The 25,060-nt window shown below is 49.5% G+C and overlaps 1 protein-coding gene across 1 annotated transcript in view; it reads right to left on the minus strand.

Moving 5' to 3' along the window:
- LOC139279988 (dual specificity protein phosphatase 8-like) overlaps positions 1-25,060 on the minus strand; it is a 242,316-nt gene that overhangs the window by 117,127 nt on the left and 100,129 nt on the right. The window contains exon 3 of the mRNA XM_070899385.1: positions 15,718-15,856. Coding sequence (XP_070755486.1) covers positions 15,718-15,856 — 139 coding nt within the window. The remainder of the gene's footprint in view (positions 1-15,717; positions 15,857-25,060) is intronic.

Consider the following 25,060-nt stretch of genomic DNA (forward strand, 5'->3'; position numbering starts at 1 on the left):
GAATGGATCGTCCGTTTTTAGTGATGTTGGTTGAGGGATAGGTATTGGCCAAGACACCAGGGAGAACTCCTCTTCTCTCCTTCAAAGTTGTGCCACAAGATCTTTTACGGCCATCTGAGGGGGTAGATGGAGCTTCGATTTAACTCCTCATCTGAAAGACAGCACCTCCGACAGTGCAGCACTCCCTCAGTACTAACCTCCTCTCGGGCACTGCATATCCTCTCCAACCGCTTCCTGAGGTCTATCTGAGGTCAATTGATAGAAAACACATCAAAATTCCTTCTGTAACCATGCTGATGGTTTTGATACAAATACACACAAATCATTCCATTACATAGTTATACATGAGAGCCAATATTTTTGTGCTAAATATCAGTTATGGAGCTCTCTGTCCCTTGTCTGATGAATGTTGCATGGGCAGGGAGATGTTGCAAGACACTCAGTCCTTTGTGCAGGATTAGCACTGAGTCTTTGACTTCTGCTGTCTGCCTAGGTACAAGGCATCTCTTCCTGACTGTCGTGCATGTACGTGCAAAAGTGGATCTGTGCAAGTGAGCGGGTCACCCTCCTCGTGAGCTAGAATTGCTTACAGAAAACCTGAGGCTATCTGAGTCTCGCTTGAAGCTGTGAAATCCGTCTCATTCGTAATGGAGGAGAGACTCCAACAGAACATCATCATAGGCAGTCCCTCAAAGCGAGGATGACTTGCTTCTACACCAAAAAGGAATGAGTTCACAGATGGTTCAATGAAAGACCTAACATTCCAGATCCCGAACTACATCTTGGAGGGTGGAAATGTCCGTGCATGGATTTGTTTTTTTTTAAATGTGGATTTTTTTTTGCACACCAGCCACCACATGGGCTTGACAGAGCTAGGTCTTGATCCAGTGGCAAGGATTACCCAAGACGACTGGAGACCAGCTCTGCTGCACAGACTGAGCACACATATCGCAGTGTGGGCTGGTGCCCCTGGATCCTCGCCTCTTTTGGGCTCCAATAGAACCAGGGCAGGACTGGTGACTGTCTGCACGGGCCAGTGCAGTACCAGCTGCATTGCTGTCTGGTGTGGGTGGGATGTGAAGGCTCAGCCAAGCCATGGCTCGAAAAGATTCCGACTTCTCACAATGTATATTTACCGCAGGGGTGGTGCTGCCCCCCGCTGCGGCACTGGTGAAAACCACCACTTTAGGTGGGCCTTGGTGGCTCTGGAGGCAGCAGAGCAATTCCATTTAGTCCGGTCTTGTCCAATAGCAATTGCTGACTGGCCACTGGTGTGGTTGTAGCAACAGCGTCTTAGCCACATGCCCGAATCTGAATTTAAAAACCCCTTACATACACTCCCACAATACAGGTAAATGTATATTTACTGAACAAACGACCACCATTTAGTAACCCGAGGAAGAAAAGCACTCACAACCATCAAAAAAAACACTCACACACTCTGCTTTTCTCTTGACATTTTACCAAGAAACGCACAAAAAGCTTAAAGTTGACATCACATGTTGTGCGAGTGAGTGTTGAGATCATATGCTCAAAGACGGTGTCTATTACTCATTTATTATTTACTAATCAGAAATGCAATTTGTCACATCTATATTCTCGCACGTGGCTAGCTAGTGGTTAAGTTATTGGATAACAGTGATTTAGTTAACAGCAATAGTGTTGAGCCTACCATTGGTGACAGCACTGTGAAGCACAGGGTGTGTGTGTGTGCATGCGATCCTCCACTGGTTTCAATGGATTAAAGCATTGCTGGGCGGGTGTGTCATCATCAACTGTGCTGCTGACATTCTGCGGAAGCTTGTAAAAATATAAGTACCATTTTATTTCTTAGGGGAGGCAAAAAGTGCCATTAGATTATAGATATAATTAGAAAGTCTCATGTTTCATTATTCAGCCCAGACAATCTGCCATCTGAAGGGTCATCAGATCAAGTATTCTAACTAACCAAGCCCTGCACAATCTGATTCCTCTGCAGTGCTGAGGCTCGAATTATACTTAATGAACCCGTTAAAGCAAAGAACAAAACTGAACCCATTATGCAAATTTTTAATTAGACAAACATGTGATATGCATTCAGTGAACAATGATGCGTTTAGAAAATGCACCAAATGTTAACACTTGAAAAACAGAGTCAAATCCTGCTCCTGTCTGCATTGGATCCTCACAAACACAAACCCAGCACAAGAATATTCACTGTAATTGGCTCAAGGTCAATGAGAAATTGATCCAATTGTAATTCATCCAAACCCTTTCCATTCATTCCCACTGGATATTACTCAATGCAGTAGCCACTTCCCATTCATTCTCAATGTATAGAACTTCAATCGATTAAACCCCATTCACTCTCATTATATAGAATTTCAATTGCTTAAATGTGTCAGCCATGGTTCAGTGGATAGCACTCTCGCCTCGGAGTCAGAAGGCTGTGGATTCATGTCTCACTCCAGAGACTTAAGCACAAAAATCTAGGCTGACATTTCAGTGCAGTACTGAGGGAGCCATCATAGGCAGTCCCTCGAATCAAGGATGACTTGCTTCCACGTCAGAAAGTTCACAGGTGTTTCAATAAAGGACCTAAAATTCCAGGTACCGAACTAAATCTTAAAGGATGGAAGATGCCTGTGCGTGGATATTTTTAATCTATGGTGGCTGGTGCACACCAGCCACCACACGGGCTTGACAGAACTAGGTCTTGGTCCAGTGGCAAGGGTTAACCAAGACGACTGGAGACCAGCTCTGCTGCATGGACCTAGTGCGCACACATATCGCAGTGTGGGCTGGCCTGTGCTGCCCCTGGACCCTCACCTCTTCTGGGCCCCGAACTCACGCCTCTGCTGGGCCCCAATCATGTCCCTCTGCAATCTCTCGCCGCTCCTTTGCTTGACCTCACTGCTCCTGCAGTACCTGCCCACGCTCCAATCACCAACCTGGATCTTGGTGACATCCCCCTTCACTGCCGTTGCTGTCCTGCTCCAGCACATGCTGCTCCCTGGAGCAGTAGGCCGCCATGCTGCTCCTTCCATTCCCTGGCCTGTTCCGATGGTGCTCGCAGGCCGGGGGGGTCGCTCAGCCTGCTGGTCAAGGCCGCCACGCTGCTCCTTCCGTTCCCCGGCCTGCTACGATGCTGCTCATTGTCTAGGCCTACACGAATATCAGCTTTTCTGAAGCCATGTTGCAAGGGAGCAATGCACTGTCGGAGCTGCTATCTTTTGGATGAGACATTAAACCGAGGCCCTGTCTGCTCTCTCAGGTGGATGTAAAAGATCCCATAGTACTATTTCGAAGAAGAGTAGGGGAGTTATCCCCAGTGTTCTAGCCAATATTTATCCCTCAATTAACATCACTAAAAACAATTACATTATCACATTGCTGTTCGCGGGAGCTTGCTTGAGAAATTGTCTGATGCGTTTTCTACATTACAACAGTGACTACACTTCAAAGGTGCTTCATTCGTTGTAAAGTGCTTTGGGATATCCTGGGGTCGTGAAAGGTGCTATATAAATGCAAGTCTTTATTTCTTTAAATCCCATTCACTTTTATTGCATAGATCCTCAATGGACTAAACACCATTTTATTTCATTATATAGCTCAGTGGGATAAACTCCTTTCCATTCACTCCCACTTCAAATCCAATGGATTATAGCCCTTCCCATTCATCCCCACTGTATGCAATTAATTACCCAAGCACGACAATTAATTCAAAATCTCGATCCATACATAAAATTTCCCCCAAATTACCCACTTTAAGGTGCTCATTCACTAGATGAATCAGTCCATAGCAATATGTAACAGAGAACACAGCAGCATATTTTTACAGTCTAATCATTTTGTTGAGTATTTTTTATTGTTTATCTTTAAATGAGATTGCTGAATGAATGATTAAATGGGCTGTGGCACAAAAATTTGCAAACAGGCTATTTTTATCACATGTTTATAGGAACTTGGATCCAAGCAAAACATTCCTTGGCGAACGACTTATGTGTTTATCAGGATTCAACTGTGCTTTGCCCAGTAGCAATTGAAATGGGAAAATTCAGTAACTTTGGGATTGCATTGAATTGAATGGGCTTATTTAGGTTTCATTGTGTACAGAGAATGACCACACACACACACAGCACTTGGGATAAGATCCCTTCCTACTGCCCACTTGTGGTATATACTGTTTTGGTTTCCGTTTTCTATCTCCAGCTCCGTGTCCAAAACTGAAGACCTGCAAACTCAATCCCTGCTGCTGAAAACGAAATTGAACCTGTGCTTGAGGTTTTCCTCCACCAAAAAACTGTGGCTCAGTTGGTAGCACTCTTGTCTCTGAGTCAGGAGGTTGTGGGTTCAAGTCCCACTCCACAAACTGGCAGAATAAAATCTAGGCTGACATTCCAGTGCAATACTGATGGATTAAAAGATTCCATGTAACTTATTTGAAGAAGAGCAGATGAGTTCTCCTTGGTGTCCTGGCCAATATTTATCCCTCAACCAACAGCACTAAAACAGATCATCTGGTCATTATCACATTGCTGTTTAAGGGACCTTGCTCTGTGCAAATTGGCTGCCACGTTTCCTATATTGCAACAGTGACTATACTCCAAAAGTACTTCATTGGCTGCAAATAGCTTTGGGACATCCCGAGGTCATGAGAGGTGTTCCATAAATGCAAGTCTTTCTTTCTTTATGAGGAGATTTTAATCAGAGGTTGCTGGATTGAGGGGTATGAGGATTTCAGGTTTACTCATGCTCTGCTCACCCCCTCCTTTCAGAGGAACATAGTCCTGGCAGAAAGGACTGTTACCTCTTCATTAGGTCTCATTATTTTGAATAAATAATTTCTGTGTAAAAAGTGTCCTTGGTTGAAGGGATCGAACGTGGTTCCTCCACCTCACGGACCTGGGTTTGGATGCAGACAGATTGCTGGAATGAAAAAAAACTCTGCTGGCTGTAAGATTTGTAGGTGAAATGAGGTGAGGGCAGTCAAACATCAGCCTGTGAATGGTCCAAGAACATAGTACAAGGTGTTGTTGCTTGTCCTGATTTCCTTCGCCCCACCATTGGTGACTGTGCCTCTGCTGTCTAGGCCCCAAGCTCTGGAATTCGCTTCCTAAACCTCTCTGTCTCTCCACCTCTCTCTTCTCCTTTACGGCTCTTTAAATCCTACCTCTTTGACCTGCCCTAATATCCTTAACTCGGTGTCAACTTGTTGTCTGAGTTGCATTTCAGTAACACGCCTTGGGATGCTTTACCACTTTAAAGGCGCTACATAAATGCAAGTTGTTTTTTTTTTTATTCAGGGCTACCGACGCAGAACTCAGAGCAGTGGGAACATGCCAGTCTCTGCCATCGAATTCCCGAAATGTGCCCCCCATTGCCCGAAACAATGCACAGGCACTGCTACATGGTAGGATTTATCCCTGGATCTCTGAAGTGAGCAGTGTCCTATTCCACAATGCTACAATCCCTCGCTCTGAAGGGCCTACATGGAAAATAAATAAGGGGATTATTTGTAGTTTTTAATTTTCTTTGACAGCGATTTTAGCTAAATATTATTCCCTTGCCACCTCCCTTTTCCCAATGGGCGTGGTTTTTATATGGGCACTAGTTTGCTGAGAGTATCTTGTTTTTGGTGTTGTTGAGAGTAACAATAGATGGCTATTTTACATCTGAATAAGCTTGACTAGCCCACACTGTACCGATGTAAAATCAATGCTGGCCTAATTAGGAAGTGAAGAATTTGCAGGATTACAAAGGGAATGTTTTTTTTTGTTCTCTCTCTGCTTGATGGTTAGCAAACTGCGTCACCTGCTTGCCTGTTCTCCTTTGCAGCCCCATGTGACTGACCACAATCACCTGACAAGTCACTATCATTCTAACTAGACAGTCCAATCCTCTCTGTGCCCTTTGGGCTCGGTGGGTCGGAACAGTTGGGAAAAAGAGTCAATTGGTTATTAATGTTGCCTCTGTATGTTTATATGCCTGTGTTATCTTTTTTCAAATATCACACTCTCAAATATTATATCAAAACATAAATGTTTACTGTAAACCTGGCTGTTGTATGATTACAGTAGCAATTAAACTAGTCTGTTCTTGCCAACAATTCCACATGAAAATGTCACAAAGCTTCTTGTCTATTGCTTTATAATTGTAGAGAAAGCCTTTCAGAATTGAATAAATGCTTATCTCAAACACGCACAAATCTCAGACTGAACTGCCCGCAATTTCTACCACTGTATGTGGAATCTATTTAATCTAGAAACACATTTCTGGTACAATACCCCAATGTATCATTTCCGTTCTTTCTCATTGACGCTGGGATCCAATCACACCAATGCAATGAAATGCTCTATTCCTAATTACAACGCTGTAGATCCATCCCTGATCCACATATGAACATCTGGCCGAATTAATTATATATTCCAACTACATAGTGAATCTTGCCTGGCGTTGCCCAGGAAAGTCGGGACCATCCAGATTTCCCTCACAGCGCATGAATGATGGGGCGGGTGAAGGTATGGAGACTCACAGCTTCTGAAGCGCTATCTAGTGGTAGAAGTCTGTCGCTGCAGGTGTGACGGTGTGTCACAGAATGGTGATGCCCCAATAAGGAGTTGATATTAATATTATGCTGCCACTAAAGCTGTGCTGTTGTCAGTTCTAGAGCCGTTAAAAGGGTTTAAATAATGTCCTCAGAATTGCTGACACTCAATATAACCTTAACATTACAGCAGCAGACTTTACCCATTGAATTGAAAGAGGAGTCCAACATCGCATCAGTTAGAATAGCAACGCACTGGGAGACCCGCATTGCGCTGGGGAGACAGGCACATAAGAACATAAGAAATAGGAACAGGAGTAGGCCATACAGCCCCTTGAGCCTGCTCCGCCATTCAGTAAGATCATTACTGATCTGATCATGGACTCAGCTCCACTTCCCCGCCCGCTCCCCATAACCCCTTATTGTTTAAGAAACTGTCTATTTGTGTCTTAAATTTATTCAATGTCCCAGTTTCCACAGCTCTCTGAGGCAGTCAATTCCACAGATTTACAACCCTCTGAGAAAAGAAATTTCTCCTCATCTCAGTTTTAAATGGGTGGCCCCTTATTCTAAGATCATGCCCTCTAGTTATTTCTAGTCTCCCCCATCTGTGGAAACATCCTCTCTGCATCCACCTTGTAAAGGCCCCTCATAATCTTATACGTTTCGATAAGATCACCTCTCATTCTTTTGAATTCCAATGAGTAGAGGCCCAACCTACTCAACCTTTCCTCAGAAGTCAACCCTCTCATCCCCGGAATCCACCTAATGAACCTTCTCTGAACTGCCTCCAAAAGCAAGTATATCCTTTCGTAAATATGGAAACCAAAACTGCACGCAGTATTCCAGGTGTGGCCTCACCAATACCTTATATAGCTGTAGCAAGACTTCCCTGCTTTTATACTCCATCCCCTTTGCAATAAAGGCCAAGATACTATTGGCCTTCCTGATCACTTGCTATACCTGCATACTATCCTTTTGTGTTTCATGCACAAGTACTCCCAGGTCCCTCTGTACTGCGGCACTTTGCAATCTTTGTCCATTTAAATAATAACTTGCTCTTTGTGATTTTTTTCTGCTAAAGTGCATGACCTCACACTTTTCAACATTATACTCCATCTGCCAAATTTTTGCCCACTCACTTAGCCTGTCCATCTCCTTTTGCAGATTTTTTGTGTCCTCCTCACACATTGCTTTTCCTCACATCTTTGTATCATCAGCACACTTGGCTACGTTACACTCAGTCCCTTCTTCCAAGTCGTTAATATAGATTGAAAATAGTTGGTGTCCCAGCACTGATCCCTGCGGCACCCCACTAGTTACTGGTTGCCAACCAAAGAATTAACCATTTATCCTGACTCTCTGTTCTCTGTTAGTTAGCCAAACCTCTATCCATGCTAATATATTACCCCCAACCCTGTGAATTTTTATATTGTGCAGTAACCTTTTATGTGGCACTTTGTCAAATGCTTTCTGGAAATCCAAATACACCACATCCACTGGCTCCCCTTTATCCACCCTGTTCGTTACATCCTCAAAGAATTCCAGCAAATTTGTCAAACATGAATCACCTTCATAAATCCATGCTGACTCTGCTTGACCGAATTTTGCTTTTCCAAATGTCTTTAATAATGGACTCCAACATTTTCCCAACCATAGATGTTCGGCTAACTGTCTATAGTTTCCTGCTGGGGAGACCCGCACCAGTGCTGCATGTAAAAATGCCTTAAAGATTTGCCAACAAGACTTAATCCTGCCTCGATCTTTAACTTCCGCGCTTGTCTCCATACATGCAACAAAAATACGGAGCAGCTTCTGACTCCAGCAAAACCTTCCCACGCAGTTGTCGGTGAAAGAAACATTAATTTTCACAAATCAGTACCACAATCCTGAAAAAAAAGTGTGAGCTTATTAGCAACTTCTGCAAAAATGGTTAACAGAAACAAGCAATAATAATCTATTAAAGAGTCTGGGATCAGTCTGTAACCAAGGCGGACTGTGCCTGGGATTAGCCTGTGAGCAAGCTGAAAGCTATGAACCAGTGACAAGCCTACAATTTGCGAGCTTCCTTTTTATGCGAGCACTGGTCGTGTTTGTGCAGTTGTTGAGTTCTAGATGTGCACATCGGGCTGACCGACGATCACACTGCTTGGGGTCATCTTGACTTTGTACGATAGTATAAAACGGGTGACAGCCAATCAGCAGCCCATTTTATCCCTCTCTCCCATTGCAGTCAATGGAAATAAGTATTGGGAGGGATGTATAAAAAGGGGCAGCCGACTCGCTCCCTCCCGTTTTACACTTTTGCACAATGTCAAGATCTACCCCCACTCAGTTTGACTCTAGAAGCCTCCACACAGCGATCCAAATGAACAACTTGCCATTCAGGGTCTCAAGAGGTGGTCTCAGACCTGGGCCATCAGATGCCCGAACAGTGGAAGAGAAGGCAGCCAGAATCTATTGCTGACCCCACGCTGGCTCAGCACAGCTGCTGCCACACCCACTGCTCTCTCACAGTGCGATAGTCAGTCCTGTACCCGCAACCCCCCCTCCACCTCACACAATTCCCGGCTAAAAAATAACTTCCCTCAGAATGTTCGAATCGAACAAGGGAAGTGATCCCACATGGGTAATAGTAAAGGAGTGCCCTGTGTGTCACTCTCGTGGCACAGTGTCGCTGGCCTGCTCCAGATCCAGTCAGTTCCACACATGACAGTTAGTTGGATGGCACAACAACCAGAGAGGTCTGCAACAAAGATAAGGAGGGTGTAATTCCCCTGCAGTGCACCTGTCTCCAGGGGGCGCTACCGGCTCCCCTGAAATTGGGCCGGAATTAGTAGAGGCACGAAAGCAGTAGCGCTGCGCCCCCTGCTGGTAGTGCCTCGGGCCGCTGCGCCTCTGGTGATGATGTCATCGCCGTGCGCGGCAACCCCTTTTCACCCCGTGGCAAAAATTGGGCAGTGCCCTGTGAGGCTGCCGTGGGCGATGTCAGTGCCAGCTTCGCGGGTCGTGAACCGGGCCACACTCCACTCATGGGGCGGAGTTTAAAGGGGAAGTGCGCGTCGCTGCAAGCTGCCATTTTATTTTGGCCGACTTTCCGGTCGGGCCCTACTCTGCCGATTTCGCAGGGTCCGTGCCACAATCGTGCAGCCTGCCACTCCGTATCCCCGATGGCCAAGTAGAGGGCCATCAATCGCTGTGTGGAGCTCGCAGCCTCTCTCCCCTTTAACGGACGGGGAGGGCTCGTGGAACGTGTCAGCGCTATGCAGGGAGGCCGTTCCACTTCCTGTCGGGGCGAGAAGCCCAATTTCGCTTCCGGGGCAGGACTCCTGCACTGGGGGGCACAATGTCCGGCCTTGGAAATTTCAGCCCCAAGGTGTTGAATGAAGTTGACCCTGGAGGCTGACAGGAGCACGGACAAACTTGAATAGATTGCTCTAGCAGCCGAGCCATTGAGATTCTTCACGCCCTAATATGAATTCCAGCAATCCTTGCTCAATAAGTGCTGGTTAGCTCTGTATTTAAACACCTGTAAGGTGCACAGTCTCAGGTGACACACTGTCCTGCTGAGAGGCGAAGGAGTCACACAGGCAGAAGAAGTCTCATGTGAAACTTTTCCATTGGTATTTCATTGTTCTTTTTTCCAAGCATATCTTCATACTCTTCCCTTGGAGAATTTTGTGGAGCAGTGGAAGGATTTTCAGATTGAAGAACAGTCTGACAGACTGTGTAGTGAGCTCTCCTTCCATGGTCACAACAGGTTTTCTACCAGGCGATAGGGTGGTAAGTCCACACGGTGGGAGAGTTTAATGAGCTCCTTCAATCCAAAAGATATCGGGGCATCACCCACAGCCACAAATATCCGCGGGTCATCATCCCAGAGTTCAGGGCTGGAGCTCTGGTCTCCACTCGCCAAGAATGGGGTTTGACCCCTACACCTTGAGTCTCGGAGACAGGAATATTACCCTGCACCTTCACACTTGGGAGTCTGTGGGGAATATTACCCTGCACCTTCACACTTGGGAGTCTGTGGGGAATATTACCCTGCACCTTCACACTCTGAGTCTGTGGGGAATAATAACACTAAGCCAAAGACTCGCTCCACTAGAAGCACACTGTGGACCTCTCTTTTTATTTTGATCAATACAGAGTTGAGGCAAAGCTGCAGCAGTGGAGGTCTGTCAAATGGGTGTGAAGCGCACTACAATGAAGTGCTTAAGATGATTAAAGGTGTTTATTGGGTAGATAGAGAGAAAGAATTTATCCTCTGGTGGGGGAGTCCAGAACAGTGGCGGGGGGCATAACCTTAAAATTAGAGCCTGGTTGTTCTGGGGGTGATGTCAGGAAGCACTTCTTCACACAAAGGGTAAGGTAAATCTTGAACTCTCTCCCTAAAAAACTGTGGAGGCTGGAGGTCAATTGAAAATTTCAAAACTTGGATGGATAGATTTTTGTTAGGTAAGAGTATTAGGGTTACAGAACCAAGTTAAGGTACAGATCAGCCATGATCTAATCGAATAACAGAGCAGACTCAAGGCAGGCTGAATGGCCTCCTCCTGTACCTGTGTCTCTATATTCTGGCACAGAGATCCTCAGAAGAGCCCAAATCAGTTAGTAACATTGTTTTTCAGCTGCTTCGGGCTATCAGTCGGCACTCCCCACAACTGATGGACATCATCTGACATGCCCTCTTGTCCTCATCCCAATGATCTCATTTAATCATGCGACTTGTTCACCAGGAATTGTGATGTTATCAGAAAAATACACACAAGCACCCCACAAAAAAGGGATCATCATACTCTGTGATTACAACTAATTTAGAACTTGCCTTTGCCTTCGCAAGCCTACAATCAGTGCTCGCCGTGCCAGCCACTAATTGACAGCTCGGGAAAAACCCTTTCTTTTTGAATAATTAGCTGCACAAGATTGATTTCTGCTTCCAGAGTGTCTGAATTTCTGGCTTAGCCACTGTCTGCGGCTCAGGACGTGATTCTGTCATCGGGGCAACTATCAGCTCACCTGACGGCTGATTTGATGCTCAGTTTGGATTGGGTGGTGAGGGGGAGCATTTGGTAGTGGCCCAGGTTAATATTCCTTGTCGCTGTTGTGATTCTCAGGAGTGAATAAGCTGGTGGATACTCGAGTGCAGGCCTTGGGTCAGGCACATTGTGGCCTACTCTCCCACCATGGTTACCAGTCCTCTGTTACTCACAATCTCCGGATTACTGGTCCAAGCCTCAGGATTACAACTCCAGTATCAGAACCACTGCACTACCGTATCCGATTGTAATACGTATCATCACACTGCCCAATACCAAGGAGCATTTTTTTCATAATTAACTTTATTTTTAAAAAAGCGGAATGATCATCTGCACAAACACTTTTGCGGCATTCTGCGCATGCAAACCCGATCCCTTTCTGAGCATGCTCGAGGTTTTCCGAAGCCAAGCCTGTGCAGTACTCAACAGTTGCTGCCTTAAGCGTGAGTCACCATTTCCTCGGCTCCGTAAGGAGAAAGTCACTGGATCCGTTGGTGACCGGGGTTAGGGAAGAGAGAGAGAGGATCGAAAGGGGAGAGAGAAAGGGGATTGGAGGGGGGCGAAAGACAGGGTTTTGAATGGGTGAGAGAGAGGGGATAAGAGGGGGGAAAGAGAGAGGGAATCGGTGGGGGGTAAGAGAGACAGAGGATTGTGGGGGTAAGAGAGGGGATCGGAGGGGGAGAGAGAGGGAGAGGGGATCGGGTGGGGGGGAGGGGGGAAGAGAGAGAGAGAGAGAGAGGAGGGAGAGGAGAAAGAGAGCAGGGGAGAGGAAATCAAAGGAAGGAAAATCAAAGGGTGAGTGAGAGAGGAAGGGAGAAGGGAGAGGGAGACAGGATTGAAGTGGGAAGTGAGATGATCAGAGAGGAGTAGAGATGGCCAGGAACACGCCGGGGGGGGGGGGGATGGAGGTAAAAAGGATGAAGAGCACAATGGGAATGGGGGAAGAACGTAATCCAGGTCTAAAGGGGAGAAGGGAGGGGGAGAATGAGAGCGATAACGTGATCCAGATGGTAAGAAGGATCACGTTCTTCCCCCGTGGGGGAGGAGGTCAGGAACTTGGGCAGGGGGAGGTTAAGCATTTGGGTGGGTGACGAGGTCAGGAACTTGTTGGTGAGGGTAAAGGTCAGAAAGTCGGGGGATGGGAGGAAGGTTAGGAACTTGTTGGGGAAGGCAGGAACTTGTTTGGGGGGTGGGAGCAGGCCTTAACCCATGAGGGCGAGCCCTGTCTGTTCGACGTGAGCTCTGTTCTGTCTGGAGCAAGGCAGTCAGAATGGCTCGAATTTCACTTTACAAAGTAATTGATTATGTAGGCAGGCACAATCTAATTACACATTCCAGAGAGACTGGTGGGTGTATCTTGTCCTCCAAAGTGACCAATCAGAAATCTGGTGCTGGAAATAAACGCAACCTAAATAAAAAAGCCTCCTTTTTCTGCCCTCCGCTCTCCTTTCCTTCTCTCGTGAAGATCTGAGCCTCCTTTTGGGGCAGAGAATGCCACAGATTTACAACCCTCAGAGAAGAAATTCCTTCTCATCTCAGTTTTAAATGGGCGGTCCCTTATTCTGAGACCATGTCCCCTAGTTTTAGTTTCCGCTATGAGTGGAAATATCCTCTCTGCATCCACCTTGTCGAGGTCCCCTCATTATCTTATATGTTTCGATAAGATCACCCCCTCATTCTTCTGAACTCCAATGAGTATAGGCTCAACCTACTCAACCTATCTTCATAAGTCAACGCTCTCATCTCCAGAATCAACCTAGTGAACCTTCTCTGAACAGCCTCCAATGCAAGTATATCCTTCCTTAAATACGGACACCAAAACTGTACGCAGTACTCTAGGAGTGGCCTTACCAATACCCTCTACAGTTGGAGCAGGACTTCTCTGCTTTTATACTCTAACCAGGTCTCTCTGTACTGAAGCACTTCACAATCTTTCTCCATTTAAATTATAATTTGCTTTTCTATTATTTCTGCTAAAGTGGATGACCTCACACTTTCCCACATTATACTCCATCTGCCAAATTTTTGCCCACTCACTTAGCCTGTCTATATCCCTTTGCAGATTTTTTTGTGTCCTCCCCACAATTTGCTTTCCCACCCATCTTTGTATCATCAGCAAACTTGGCTACATTACACTCGGTCCCTTCATCCAAGTCATTAATATAGATTGTAAATAGTTGATGACCCAGCACCGATCCCTGTGGCACCCCACTAGTTACTGTTTGCCAACCGGAAAATGACCCATTTATCCCGACTCTCTGTTTTCTGTTAGTAAGCCAATCCTCTATCCATGCTAATATATTACCCCCAACCCCGTGAGCTCTTATCTTGTGCAGTAACCTTTTATGTGGCAGCTTATCGAATGCCTTCTGGAAATCCAAAAATACACCACATCCACTGGTTCCCCCTTATCCCCCTTATCGTTACATCCTAAAAGAACTCCAGAAAATTTGTCGAACCTGATTTCCCTTTCATAATCATCATCATCATCATAGGCAGTCCCTCAAAGTGAGGATGACTTGCTTCCACGCCAAAAAGGGATGAGTTCACAGGTGTTTCAATGAAGGACCTAATATTCCAGATCCTGAATTACATCTTGGAGGGTGGAAGATGCCTGTGCATGGATTTTTTTAACGTGTGGTGGCCATTGCACACCAGCCACCACACGGACTTGACAGAGCTAGGTCTTGGTCCAGTGGCAAGGATTAGCCCAGACAACTGGAGACCAGCTCTGCTGCACGGACCGAGTACGCACACATATAGCAATGTGGGCTGGTTCGTGCTGCCTCTGGGCCCTTGCCCCTTCTGGGCCCCGGTCATGTTCATCTACAAACTCTTGCGCTCCTTCACCCCTCCTGCTGTGCTTGCCCGCACTGCAATCAGCGACCAGCATAAAACCATGCTGACTCTGCTTGATTGAATCATGCTTTTCCAAAGTTGTATTTAGTTGTAACGCCCTTACCCCACCTGAGGATAACGAGCTCAGCACAGACCTGGGATGGAACTTCATGTTGAGTATGGATCAGGTACTCACTGGATAAATTAACCCAGCTGGCAGATAGCCCCAATGAACAGCTTACACAAAGAAATACATTCAGTTGAGCCCTGAACATCCCACAGGGGCCGAAATTCACTTGCACAAGAAAGCTGGCCCGCCTATGCGTTTTTACCTGCTTTTACCGCAGGGATCCAGGAGGCGGATCCCTGCGGTATGATCGATTTTCAGGACTTTGAAATTAAGTCCCACCGGAAGTCGGTCATAGTGGGGGCGGGAGATCGACAGGAAGCAGGCTCAGGGGCTGAATTTGGGTCGGGATCGAGTTTCCGCTTCTGTCACTCAGCGGCGGAGCGGTGGTGACATCACAGTGCCTGTGCGTCACCATGCTTTCTTCCCTCTGTTAAAGGAGGGAGAATGCATTATTTTTTATCTTTGGCCACTGGGCCACCAGGGAGGGTTTCGGTTGGGCCAGCGGCCTGGCACCCAAGAGGGGGTGCCAGCCTGCCCACTGGCGTCCCAGCTGAACCTGTGGACATGATCTTGCCAGCCGATCGGGAAGTTGGTCGGCAGTGGGCCCTCCCGTTGAAGGGCTGCTGCGCTGCCTGGCCGCACTCACTGGGGATAAGGTACACCGACAGAGAAAGCTGTTGGGGGCATCGCGTGGCGGGGCATCGCTATTTTGACTTGAATTTGGCTCGGTTTATTTTTCAGGTGAGGGAGAGCGGTGGTGTGCGTTCTGATGACGCGTTTGCGGCGCTCATCAGCATCGGGGTGGAATTGGGCCGAAAAATCCCCAACCTAAATTTGGGTCGGGTCGGCCAGTTGACCACAAAGCGGTGGCCACGGGATTCCGCCGCATGACCGCCGCAAACGGGCAGGAACGGGTCTTTCCGAGACCCTGAATTTTGGCCCCACGAGATCTTTTTTTTTTAAAAAACGTTTTAATCTAACACGACGTCTAAGGAAACCACAAATAACTTTGAGCACTCTGCAAATGCTCTTCGATGGGGAAGTTGTAATGTTTCTTTTTAAAATAAAGAAGGAAATCGAGGGCATTTAACAGCAAGGATGGAAAGTGGACAGGGGAGGGCTGAGGGGGAGAGAGGGGGGAGAGGGGAGGGCGGCGGGGGGGGGAGAACAGCGGGGAGCCGTACCTGCCAGTAGAGACACGTAGTGGAAGCAGTCCTCCAGCTTGCCAAGAAGTACAGAGGTGAAGCTGTCCGACGCCAGCTTGCCCGGGTCTCGCGTGCATTGGTCGTAAAGCACCACTTCCTGCTTCCCCTCCACATCAATCTGCAAAGTTAGAAAGGGAGACACAAGAAGAGTGTTAGGGTGGGACACAGCAGGAGGCTCATAGCAGACTGCTCTTTGTATAAACAGCATAGGATTTTCCAAGCGGTAGAATTTATTGCCTGACTGAAGTGGTTTGGAGAGGTGGTGGGGAGAGAGTGGCGGCAGGGGGAGGGGGTGGAGAGACTGAGGAAAAGTCTGGAAAATCACATCATTTCTAACAAATACTTCCTCGTTAAAGGGTTCATGTCAACACATTCTCCAGCACAGCCAAGATACATTAAAGGAAGACATTTAAAGGGGAATGTGCATGGGTAAACAATTGCTGCAGTGGGCCTGCTCCATTACTTTCAGCTGAATCTCTTGTCGAGCTGTCCACTGGCACGGCAACGAGACGGCCAGATGGTGCAACCTTGTTACATTTGCTTTTAATGAAAGTTCACAGGTATTTAGCCGAGCGGGCGTGCTTATTGACAGCTTAGCAATCGTATCACGGCAGATGAGACTTTTGTTCAATAAGTTGAAAACCATTTTATTGCACACGCTGATGACCAGTTAAAGGGACGTCATCGCACGGATTAGTTGCGGAGCAGGATGAGTTCGATGTCCATTAATGGAGGGCGTCTCACCTCAGCCCCAGCACATTCACATCCACACTGTCGGAGATGCTGTCTTTTGGGTGAGGCATTAAACCTAGGCACTGTCTGCTCTCTCAGGTGGATGTAAAACATCCCGTCGCACTAACCTGAAGAAGAACAGTCAAGTTCTCCCCGGTGTCCTGGCCAATATTTATCCCTCAACAAACATCATTAAAACAGATTATCTGGTCACTATTTCTTTGCTGTTTTGGGAGTTTGCTGTTCACAAATTGGCTGCTGTGTTTCCTACAGTACAATAGTGACTAACTACACTTTGAATGTATTGGCTATAAAGGGCTTTGGGAAGTCCTGAGGTCTTGACAGGCACTACAGAAAGGCAACTTCTTTCTTTTTTAGTGCTTAGTGCTTATACGCTCATAATTAATGAGCACAAAGGGTTTTCTTTACCCTTCATGGTTATCAGTGGACTACCATCGGAGAGCCTGTCCTCCACATCACATGCAGGGACAGGTGTTAAAACCTGCTACTGTAATGACACCTGCATTGGTCAACACAGAGTGCCGGGCAGCGGTTATGTAACCCAGTCTCCTCTGGAAAGTGCCAACAGTCTTCGGTGGGGGGGGGGGGGGGGGTGGGGGGGGAAGAGAGGGGCTACTGAGTGCCTGGAGGTGGGGAGTGGGACCCTCGATGGATGAAACGGCATCAAAAGCTAATCCTTGAACTAGCCTGTGCCACAGCTGCCCTACTGAACAAACGGAAGAAAATGACAGGCAGGAAATGTTGTTTTTGTTCGTTCATGGGATGTGGGCGTCGCTGTCAAGGCCAGCATTTATTGCCCATCCCTAATGCCCTTGAGAAGATGGTGGTGAGGTGCCGCCTTGAACCGTTGTGGTCCGGGTAGTGAAGGTACTCCCACAGTGCTGTTAGGGAGGGAACTCCAGGATTTTGACCCAGCGGCAATGAAGGAACAGCGATATAGTTCAATGTCAGGATGGTGTGTAACTTGGAGGGGAACTTGGAGGTGGTGGTGTTCCCATGTGCCTGCTGCTCTTGTCCTTCTAGGTGGTAGAGGTCGCGGGTTTCGGAGGTGTTGTCAAAGAAGCCTTGGCAAGTTGCTGCTGTGCATCTTGTAGATAGTATACAATACAGCCAAGGTGCGCCGGTGGTGGAGCGAGTGAGTGTCTAAAGTAGTGGATGGGGTGCTGATCAAGCGGGCTGCTTTGTCCTGGATGGTGTCGAGCTTCTTGAGTGTTGTTGGAGCTGCACTCATCCAGGCAAGTGGAGAGTATTCCATCACACTCCTGACTTGTGCCTTGTAGATGGTGGAAAGGCTTTGGGGAGTCAGGAGGTGAGACACTCACTCTGACCTGCTCTTGTAGCCGCAGTATTTATGTGGGTGATCCAGTTAAGTTTCTGGTCTTATTTAGTATCTATAGCACAGAAACAAGCCATTTGTCCCAACAGTTGTATTCTGATGTTTATGCTCCACACGAGCCTCTTTCCACCTTACTTCATCTCACCATCACATCAGTGACTACACTCCAAAAGTCATTCATTGGCTGTAAAGCACTTTGAGACGTCCAGTGGTCATGAAAGGTGCTATATAAATGCAAGTCTTCCTTCTTCCTATCAACATATGCTTCTATTTCTTTCTTCCTCATGTGTTTATCTAATTTTACCGTAAACAACTCTATGTGGTAGAGAGTTTTACATTCTCACCACTCAGGGTAATGACATTTCTACTGAACTCCTTATTGGATTTATAGATGACTATCTTATATTTATGACCCTTAGTTTTTGTCTCCCCCACAAGTGGAAAAATTTTCTCTATGTCTTCCCTATCAAACCTCTTGATAATTTTAAAGACCTCTATCAGGTCACCCCTCAACCTTCTCTTTTCTTGAGAATTGAGCCCCAGCCTGCTCACTCCTTCCTGATCGGTTATAACTATCAGTCCAGGTATCATCCTTGTAATCTTGTTTTGCACCTTCTCCAGTGCCCCTATAACTTAGCTGGTCCACATGCCAGCGAAAGAGTGACCATGGGCAGTCCGAAATACAACACTAGGAAACGTTACCCTTAACAACACTACATTCCTCTGACTATGCAGATGTAACAACACTGTGACATTGGGAGTATCAACTAACCCACTGTGCCTCAGAGTGTTAGGTTGCGGCTTCATACCCAGCCCATGCTGTCAGCAGAGCTACCACGTTAAAAACCGGGCTAGGTCAGGAGGCAATGCAGGAGAACTTGTCAGCCCTTTCTGTGCCACTCACGCCCATCTTCTACCAAACTGGCAACACGGCAATGATGGAGGGTCAAGACCACACCTGGAGTAGATCAGGAGTCTGCTTGTCCCTTCAGTCCGGGTATGCTGCACTGTGCAGGAGACCTTGAAGAGCGGGAAAGGGAGGACAATGTCTTAAATGAGTAAATTACTTTATTGTAAAAAAAAATGTCAGGAGTGCATTTTCTATTCTATCTAAAGCCACCCACCAGGAGAAAGTGTGGCTCGGGCTGCCATTCATCTTGTTGATGAGCAAAGGTCCAATGTTATGATATGCACATAGCTAATTCTAGAAAAGCACGAAGCACAGAATTCCAGCCTGACAAACCACTTCCCGTTCCCTAGATTGTATGGAATTCTTCATCCAAACATAACAGTTTGAATACCAGACCTGAACCAAACACAAAATGTTTCCAATTACCCAGTTTTTGACAAGGTCTGGCACTGCACACGCCTAAAAAAGCTAGCTTTATACCTCCTTCTATCAAAGCTCTGTCCATGCATGAAAGAAAGAAAAAAGAGGAGGAAGGAACAAAGGAAGGAAGGACTTGCATTTATATAGCACCTTTCATGACCTCAGGATGTCGCAAAGAGCCAATAAAGTAATTTGAAGTGTAGTCACTGTTGTAATGTAAGAATTGCGACAACCAATTTGTGCACAGCAAACTCCCACGAACAGAAATGAGACAATAACCAGATATAATCTATTAGAATCTTCGACATTTACAGCACAGAAGGAGGCCATTCGCCCATCATTTCTGTGCCGACCGAAAAAGAGCTGTCCAGCCTAATCCCAGCTCTTGGTCTATAGCCATGTAAGTTACAGCACTTCAAGTGCATCTCCAAGTACTTTTTAATTGCGATGAGGGTTTCTGCCTCTACCACCCTTTCAGGCAGTGAGTTCCCACTGGGTGAAAAAAAGTTCTCCTCAACTTTCTTCTAATCCTTCTACCAACTATTTTAAATCTATGCCCCCTGGTATTGACATCTCTCCTTAGGGAAATAGGTCCTTCCTGTCCACTCTAACTAGGCCCCTCATAATTTTACACACCACAATTGAATCTCCCTTCAGTGATGTTGTTTCAGGGATAAACATTGATCAAGACACTGGGGAGATGTCTCCTGCTCTCCTTCGAATAGTGTCATGGGAGTTAGAATGCCCACCTGAGAAGGCAGACGGGGCCTCGGTTTAATGTCTTATCCAAAAGATGGCACCTCTGACAGTGTAGCAGTCTCTGGAGGGGGACTTGAACCCATAACCTTCTGACTCAGAGGTAAGAGTGATACCACTGAGCCAAGGCTGACACCCTAGAGTATAGTTTCCTCTCCAGTTGTGCTGTATCGATGGCTCATCCTCTGACTCTTTTCTCAATAACAGGAATCTGCTCAGGCTCTGTCACCTCTTCTGCCCCGTTTCTTCTCCAGATCAACGCTTTTCTCATCAACTAACCCTCTCCACTCTTTTGCCAATAAATCCACTCTACACTCATTTGGGTTTACATTCTCCAGTTCTCCTACAGTGCAATGGTTCTCATCGTCTCCGTGCCCTTTGATATAATATAAGGACATACTGGGGCTAAAATTCCGGCCTTGCCAGATGCGTACGAAGTGCGGATGGACCTGACAAGGCCCCGCAAAAGCCGGTTTTCGGGGTGCGATGCACATGCACTGAAAACCAGCTTTTCCGATCTGTCAAGATTTCTCTTCACAAATCCTCCGCATCCCCGGGAGAAGGACATTTGTGCGGGTGAGATTGGGCTATTTGCCCAGCAAATGTCCTTCAAACTTTTACGCATGGTGAAAGCAGGGGCATAGCCTACTTTTACCATGTATGAGTTTTAAAACACGTAAAAAAAAATTCAAAAAAACATTTTTTCTAAAACATTTAATTATCTTTAATTTCAATTAATTTTAAATGTGAGATTTTTTAAAATTAATAAGTTGTATTTCTTGTTTTAGGGGTTTATTTTTATTGAAAATAATGGGTTGAACCTTCCTTATCCGGCACCCTTGGGACCTGGCCTGTCCCGAACGAGGGATTTTGCCGGATGAGGGGAGGTCATATGTTTGGGTGGACTGCGCCTTTAAGTGCTGTTGCTGGCGCTAATTGGCTGGACCAACTGTCAGTCAGCCAGCCAGCCAACCAGTGTGCAGGGGGCCTCGAAGAGCCGCCCCGATCCCCTGGAGGGAGTGCTGTGGGGAGGAGCGGCCGGCCCGAGGACTGTAGCTGCAGGAGTTCCAGCACGGCGACGAGGAGGAGGCAACCGATTGAGGAGAAAGATTATATTGGTGAGTAGGATTTTGACCGGCTGCGTTCTGCGCATGCGCCACCCGGGAATAGTACCGGACAAGGGGTGGTGCTGGATAAGGGAGTCCCGGATAAGAGAGGATCAACCTATACTGCAGAGTGATTGGTGGTCCAGGCTCACGTGACTCCATCTTTTTTGTATGTACGGGAAAGTCCTGTCCCCCGTACGCTACGCATGGAATGAAGGCCTCCGACCATAATCGAAGGCGCCTCCGGGACCACCAGGTATTTTCATAAAAGATTTTCGGGTTGGTGGCGTTCGTTCAAAGGAAGCCACTGACCCGAAGTTTACCCCATTACCTTCATTAAAGCACTACCTGATATACACACCTCATTCAACAACCTGTGATATATTGGCCAACATCCCCAGCATTGAAGCACTGACCACACTTGATCAGCTCCACTGGGCAGGCCACATTGTCCGCATGCCAGACACGGGACTCCCAAAGCAAGTGCTCCACTCGGAACTCGTCCACGGCAAACGAGCCAAAGGCGGGCAGAGGAAACGTTACAAGGACACCCTCAAAGCCTCCCTGATAAAGTGCGACATCCCCACTGACACCTGGGAGTCCCTGGCCATAGACCGTCCTAAGTGGAGGAAGTGCATTCGGGAGGATGCTGAGCTCCTCGAGTATCATTGCCGAGAGCATGCAGAAATCAAGCGCAGGCAGCGGAAGGAGCGTGCGGCAAATCAGGCTCCCTGCCCACACTTTCCCTCAACGACTATCTGTCCCACCTGTTACAGAGACTGTGGTTCTTGTATTGGACTGTACAGCCACCTAAGACCTCATGCTAAGAGTGGAAGCAAGTCTTCCTCGATTCCGAGAGACTGCCTATGATGATGATATACTGCACACCTCACTGTACTATTCTCCAATTTTCTGTACATCCCTTACTGTAACATTCTCCAGTATACTGCACAGTCCCACTGTAACATTCTCTAATATACCACAAATCCTTCATAGAATGATAGAATGGCCGGAAGTGAGCTGTGCTGGTCAGAGTCAAATAACTAAGTTTCCCAGTACAGGTGCAACGTCCAAAATCCGGAGTTTCGGAATCTGGATCGATTGGTGGCAGGGTCATACAGAATCCGTAAAATTTTCTGGAATCCAGACCCTGCTGACCCCGAGGTGCTGCCCGACCTCGAGGCCTCCTCGCCAGCCCGCCCGAACACCTCCTCCTCACCCGCCCGAACACCTCCGCCTCACCCACCGCCCGAACACCTCCGCCTCACCCACCGCCCGAACACCTCCTCCTCACCCGCCCGAACACCTCCTCCTCACCCACTCGAACACCTCCTCCTCACCCACCCGAACACCTCCTCCTCACCCACCCGAACACCTCCTCCTCACCCGCCGCCCGAACACCTCCTCCTCACCCGCCCGAACACCTCCGCCTCACCCGCCCGAACACCTCCGCCTCACCCGCCCGAACACCTCCGCCTCACCCACCGCCCGAACACCTCCTCCTCACCCGCCCGAACACCTCCTCCTCACCCACTCGAACACCTCCTCCTCACCCACCCGAACACCTCCTCCTCACCCACCCGAACACCTCCTCCTCACCCACCCGAACACCTCCTCCTCACCCACCCGAACACCTCCTCCTCACCCGCCGCCCGAACACCTCCTCCTCACCCGCCCGAACACCTCCGCCTCACCCGCCCGAACACCTCCTCCTCACCCACCCGAACACCTCCTCCTCACCCGCCCGAACACCTCCTCCTCACCCACCCGAACACCTCCTCCTCACCCACCCGAACACCTCCTCCTCACCCGCCGCCCGAACACCTCCTCCTCACCCACCGCCCGAACACCTCCGCCTCACCCGCCCGAACACCTCCTCCTCACCCACCCGAACACCTCCGCCTCACCCGCCCGAACACCTCCTCCTCACCCACCCGAACACCTCCTCCTCACCCGCCCGAACACCTCCGCCTCACCCGCCCGAACACCTCCTCCTCACCCACCCGAACACCTCCTCCTCACCCGCCCGAACACCTCCTCCTCACCCGCCCGAACACCTCCTCCTCACCCGCTGCCCGAACACCTCCTCCTCACCCGCCCGAACACCTCCGCCTCACCCGCCCGAACACCTCCTCCTCACCCGCCCGAACACCTCCGCCTCACCCGCCCGAACACCTCCTCCTCACCCGCTGCCCGAACACCTCCGCCTCACCCGCCCGAACACCTCCTCCTCACCCGCCCGAACACCTCCTCCTCACCCGCCCGAACACCTCCTCCTCACCCACCCGAACACCTCCTCACCACCCGCCCGAACACCTCCTCCTCACCCGCCCGAACACCTCCTCCTCACCAGCCGCCCGAACACCTCGTCCTCACCCGCCCGAACACCTCCGCCTCACCCGCCCGAACATCTCCTCCTCACCCGCCCGAACACCTCCTTCTCACCCGCCCGAACACCTCCTCCTCACCCGCCCGAACACCTCCTCCTCACCCGCCCGAACACCTCGTCCTCACCCGCCCGAACACCTCCTCCTCACCCGCCCGACCGAACACCTCCTCCTCACCAGCCGCCCGAACACCTCCTCCTCACCCGCCCGAACACCTCCTCCTCGCCGGCCCAAACACCTCCTCACCACCCGCCGAACACCTCCTCCTCACCCGCCCGAACACCTCCTCCTCACCAGCCGCCCAAACACCTCCTCCTCACCCGCCCGAACACCTCCTCCTCACCCGCCCGAACACCTCGTCCTCACCCGCCCGAACACCTCCTCCTCACCCGCCCGACCGAACACCTCCTCCTCACCAGCCGCCCGAACACCTCCTCCTCACCCGCCCGAACACCTCCTCCTCACCCGCCCGAACACCTCCTCCTCACCCGCCCGAACACCTCCGCCTCACCCGCCCGAACACCTCCTCCTCACCCGCACGAACACCTCCTCCTCACCCGCCCGAACACCTCCTCCTCACCCGCCCGAATACCTCCTCCTCACCCGCCCGAACACCTCCTCCTCACCCGCCGCCCAAACACCTCCTCCTCACCAGCCGCCCAAACACCTCCTCCTCACCCACACGAACACCTCCTCCTCGCCGGCCAGAACACCTCCTCCTCACCCGCCCGAACACCTCCTCCTCGCCGGCCAGAACACCTCCTCCTCACCCACCCGAAAACCTCCTCCTCGCCGGCCAGAACACCTCCTCCTCACCCGCCCGAACACCTCCTCCTCACCCACCCGAAAACCTCCTCCTCGCCGGCCAGAACACCTCCTCCTCACCCGCCCGAACACCTCCTCCTCACCCGTCCGAACACCTCCTCCTCGCCAGCCCGAACACCTCCTCCTCGCCAGCCGCCCGAACACCTCCTCGCCGGCCCACCCGAACACCTCCTCCTCACCCGCCCGAACACCTCCTCCTCACCCACCCGAACACCTCCTCCTCACCCGCCCGAACACCTCCTCCTCATCCGCCCGAATACCTCCTCCTCACCCGCCCGAACACCTCCTCGCCAGCCTGAACACCTCCTCCTCGCCGGCCAGAACACCTCCTCCTCGCCAGCCCGAACACCTCCTCCTCGCCGGCCCGAACACCTCCTCGCCAGCCACCCGAACACCTCCTCCTCACCCGCCCGAACACCTCCTCCTCGCCCGCTGCCCGAACACCTCCTCCTCACCCGCCCGAACACCTCCTCCTCACCCGCCCGAACACCTCCTCCTCACCCGCCCGAACACCTCCTCCTCACCCGCCACCCGAACACCTCCTCGCCAGCCGCCCGAACACATCCTCCTCACCCGCCCGAACACCTCCTCCTCACCCGCCGCCCGAACACCTCCTCGCCAGCCGCCCGAACACATCCTCCTCACCCACCCGAACACCTCCTCCTCACCAGCCACCTGAACACCTCCTCTGCGACGGGGCCGCCCGACCAGCTCTTTGGCGGCAGGCCACGCCTGACCAGCTCTTCGGCGGCAGGGCCCGCCCAAACACCTACATGGCAGCGAGCCCTGCCCGAACTCCTCCACGGCGACGGGCCCTGCATGAACACCT

Source organism: Pristiophorus japonicus, chromosome 14, assembly GCF_044704955.1.
Source record: "Pristiophorus japonicus isolate sPriJap1 chromosome 14, sPriJap1.hap1, whole genome shotgun sequence".
Taxonomy (NCBI): domain Eukaryota; kingdom Metazoa; phylum Chordata; class Chondrichthyes; family Pristiophoridae; genus Pristiophorus; species Pristiophorus japonicus.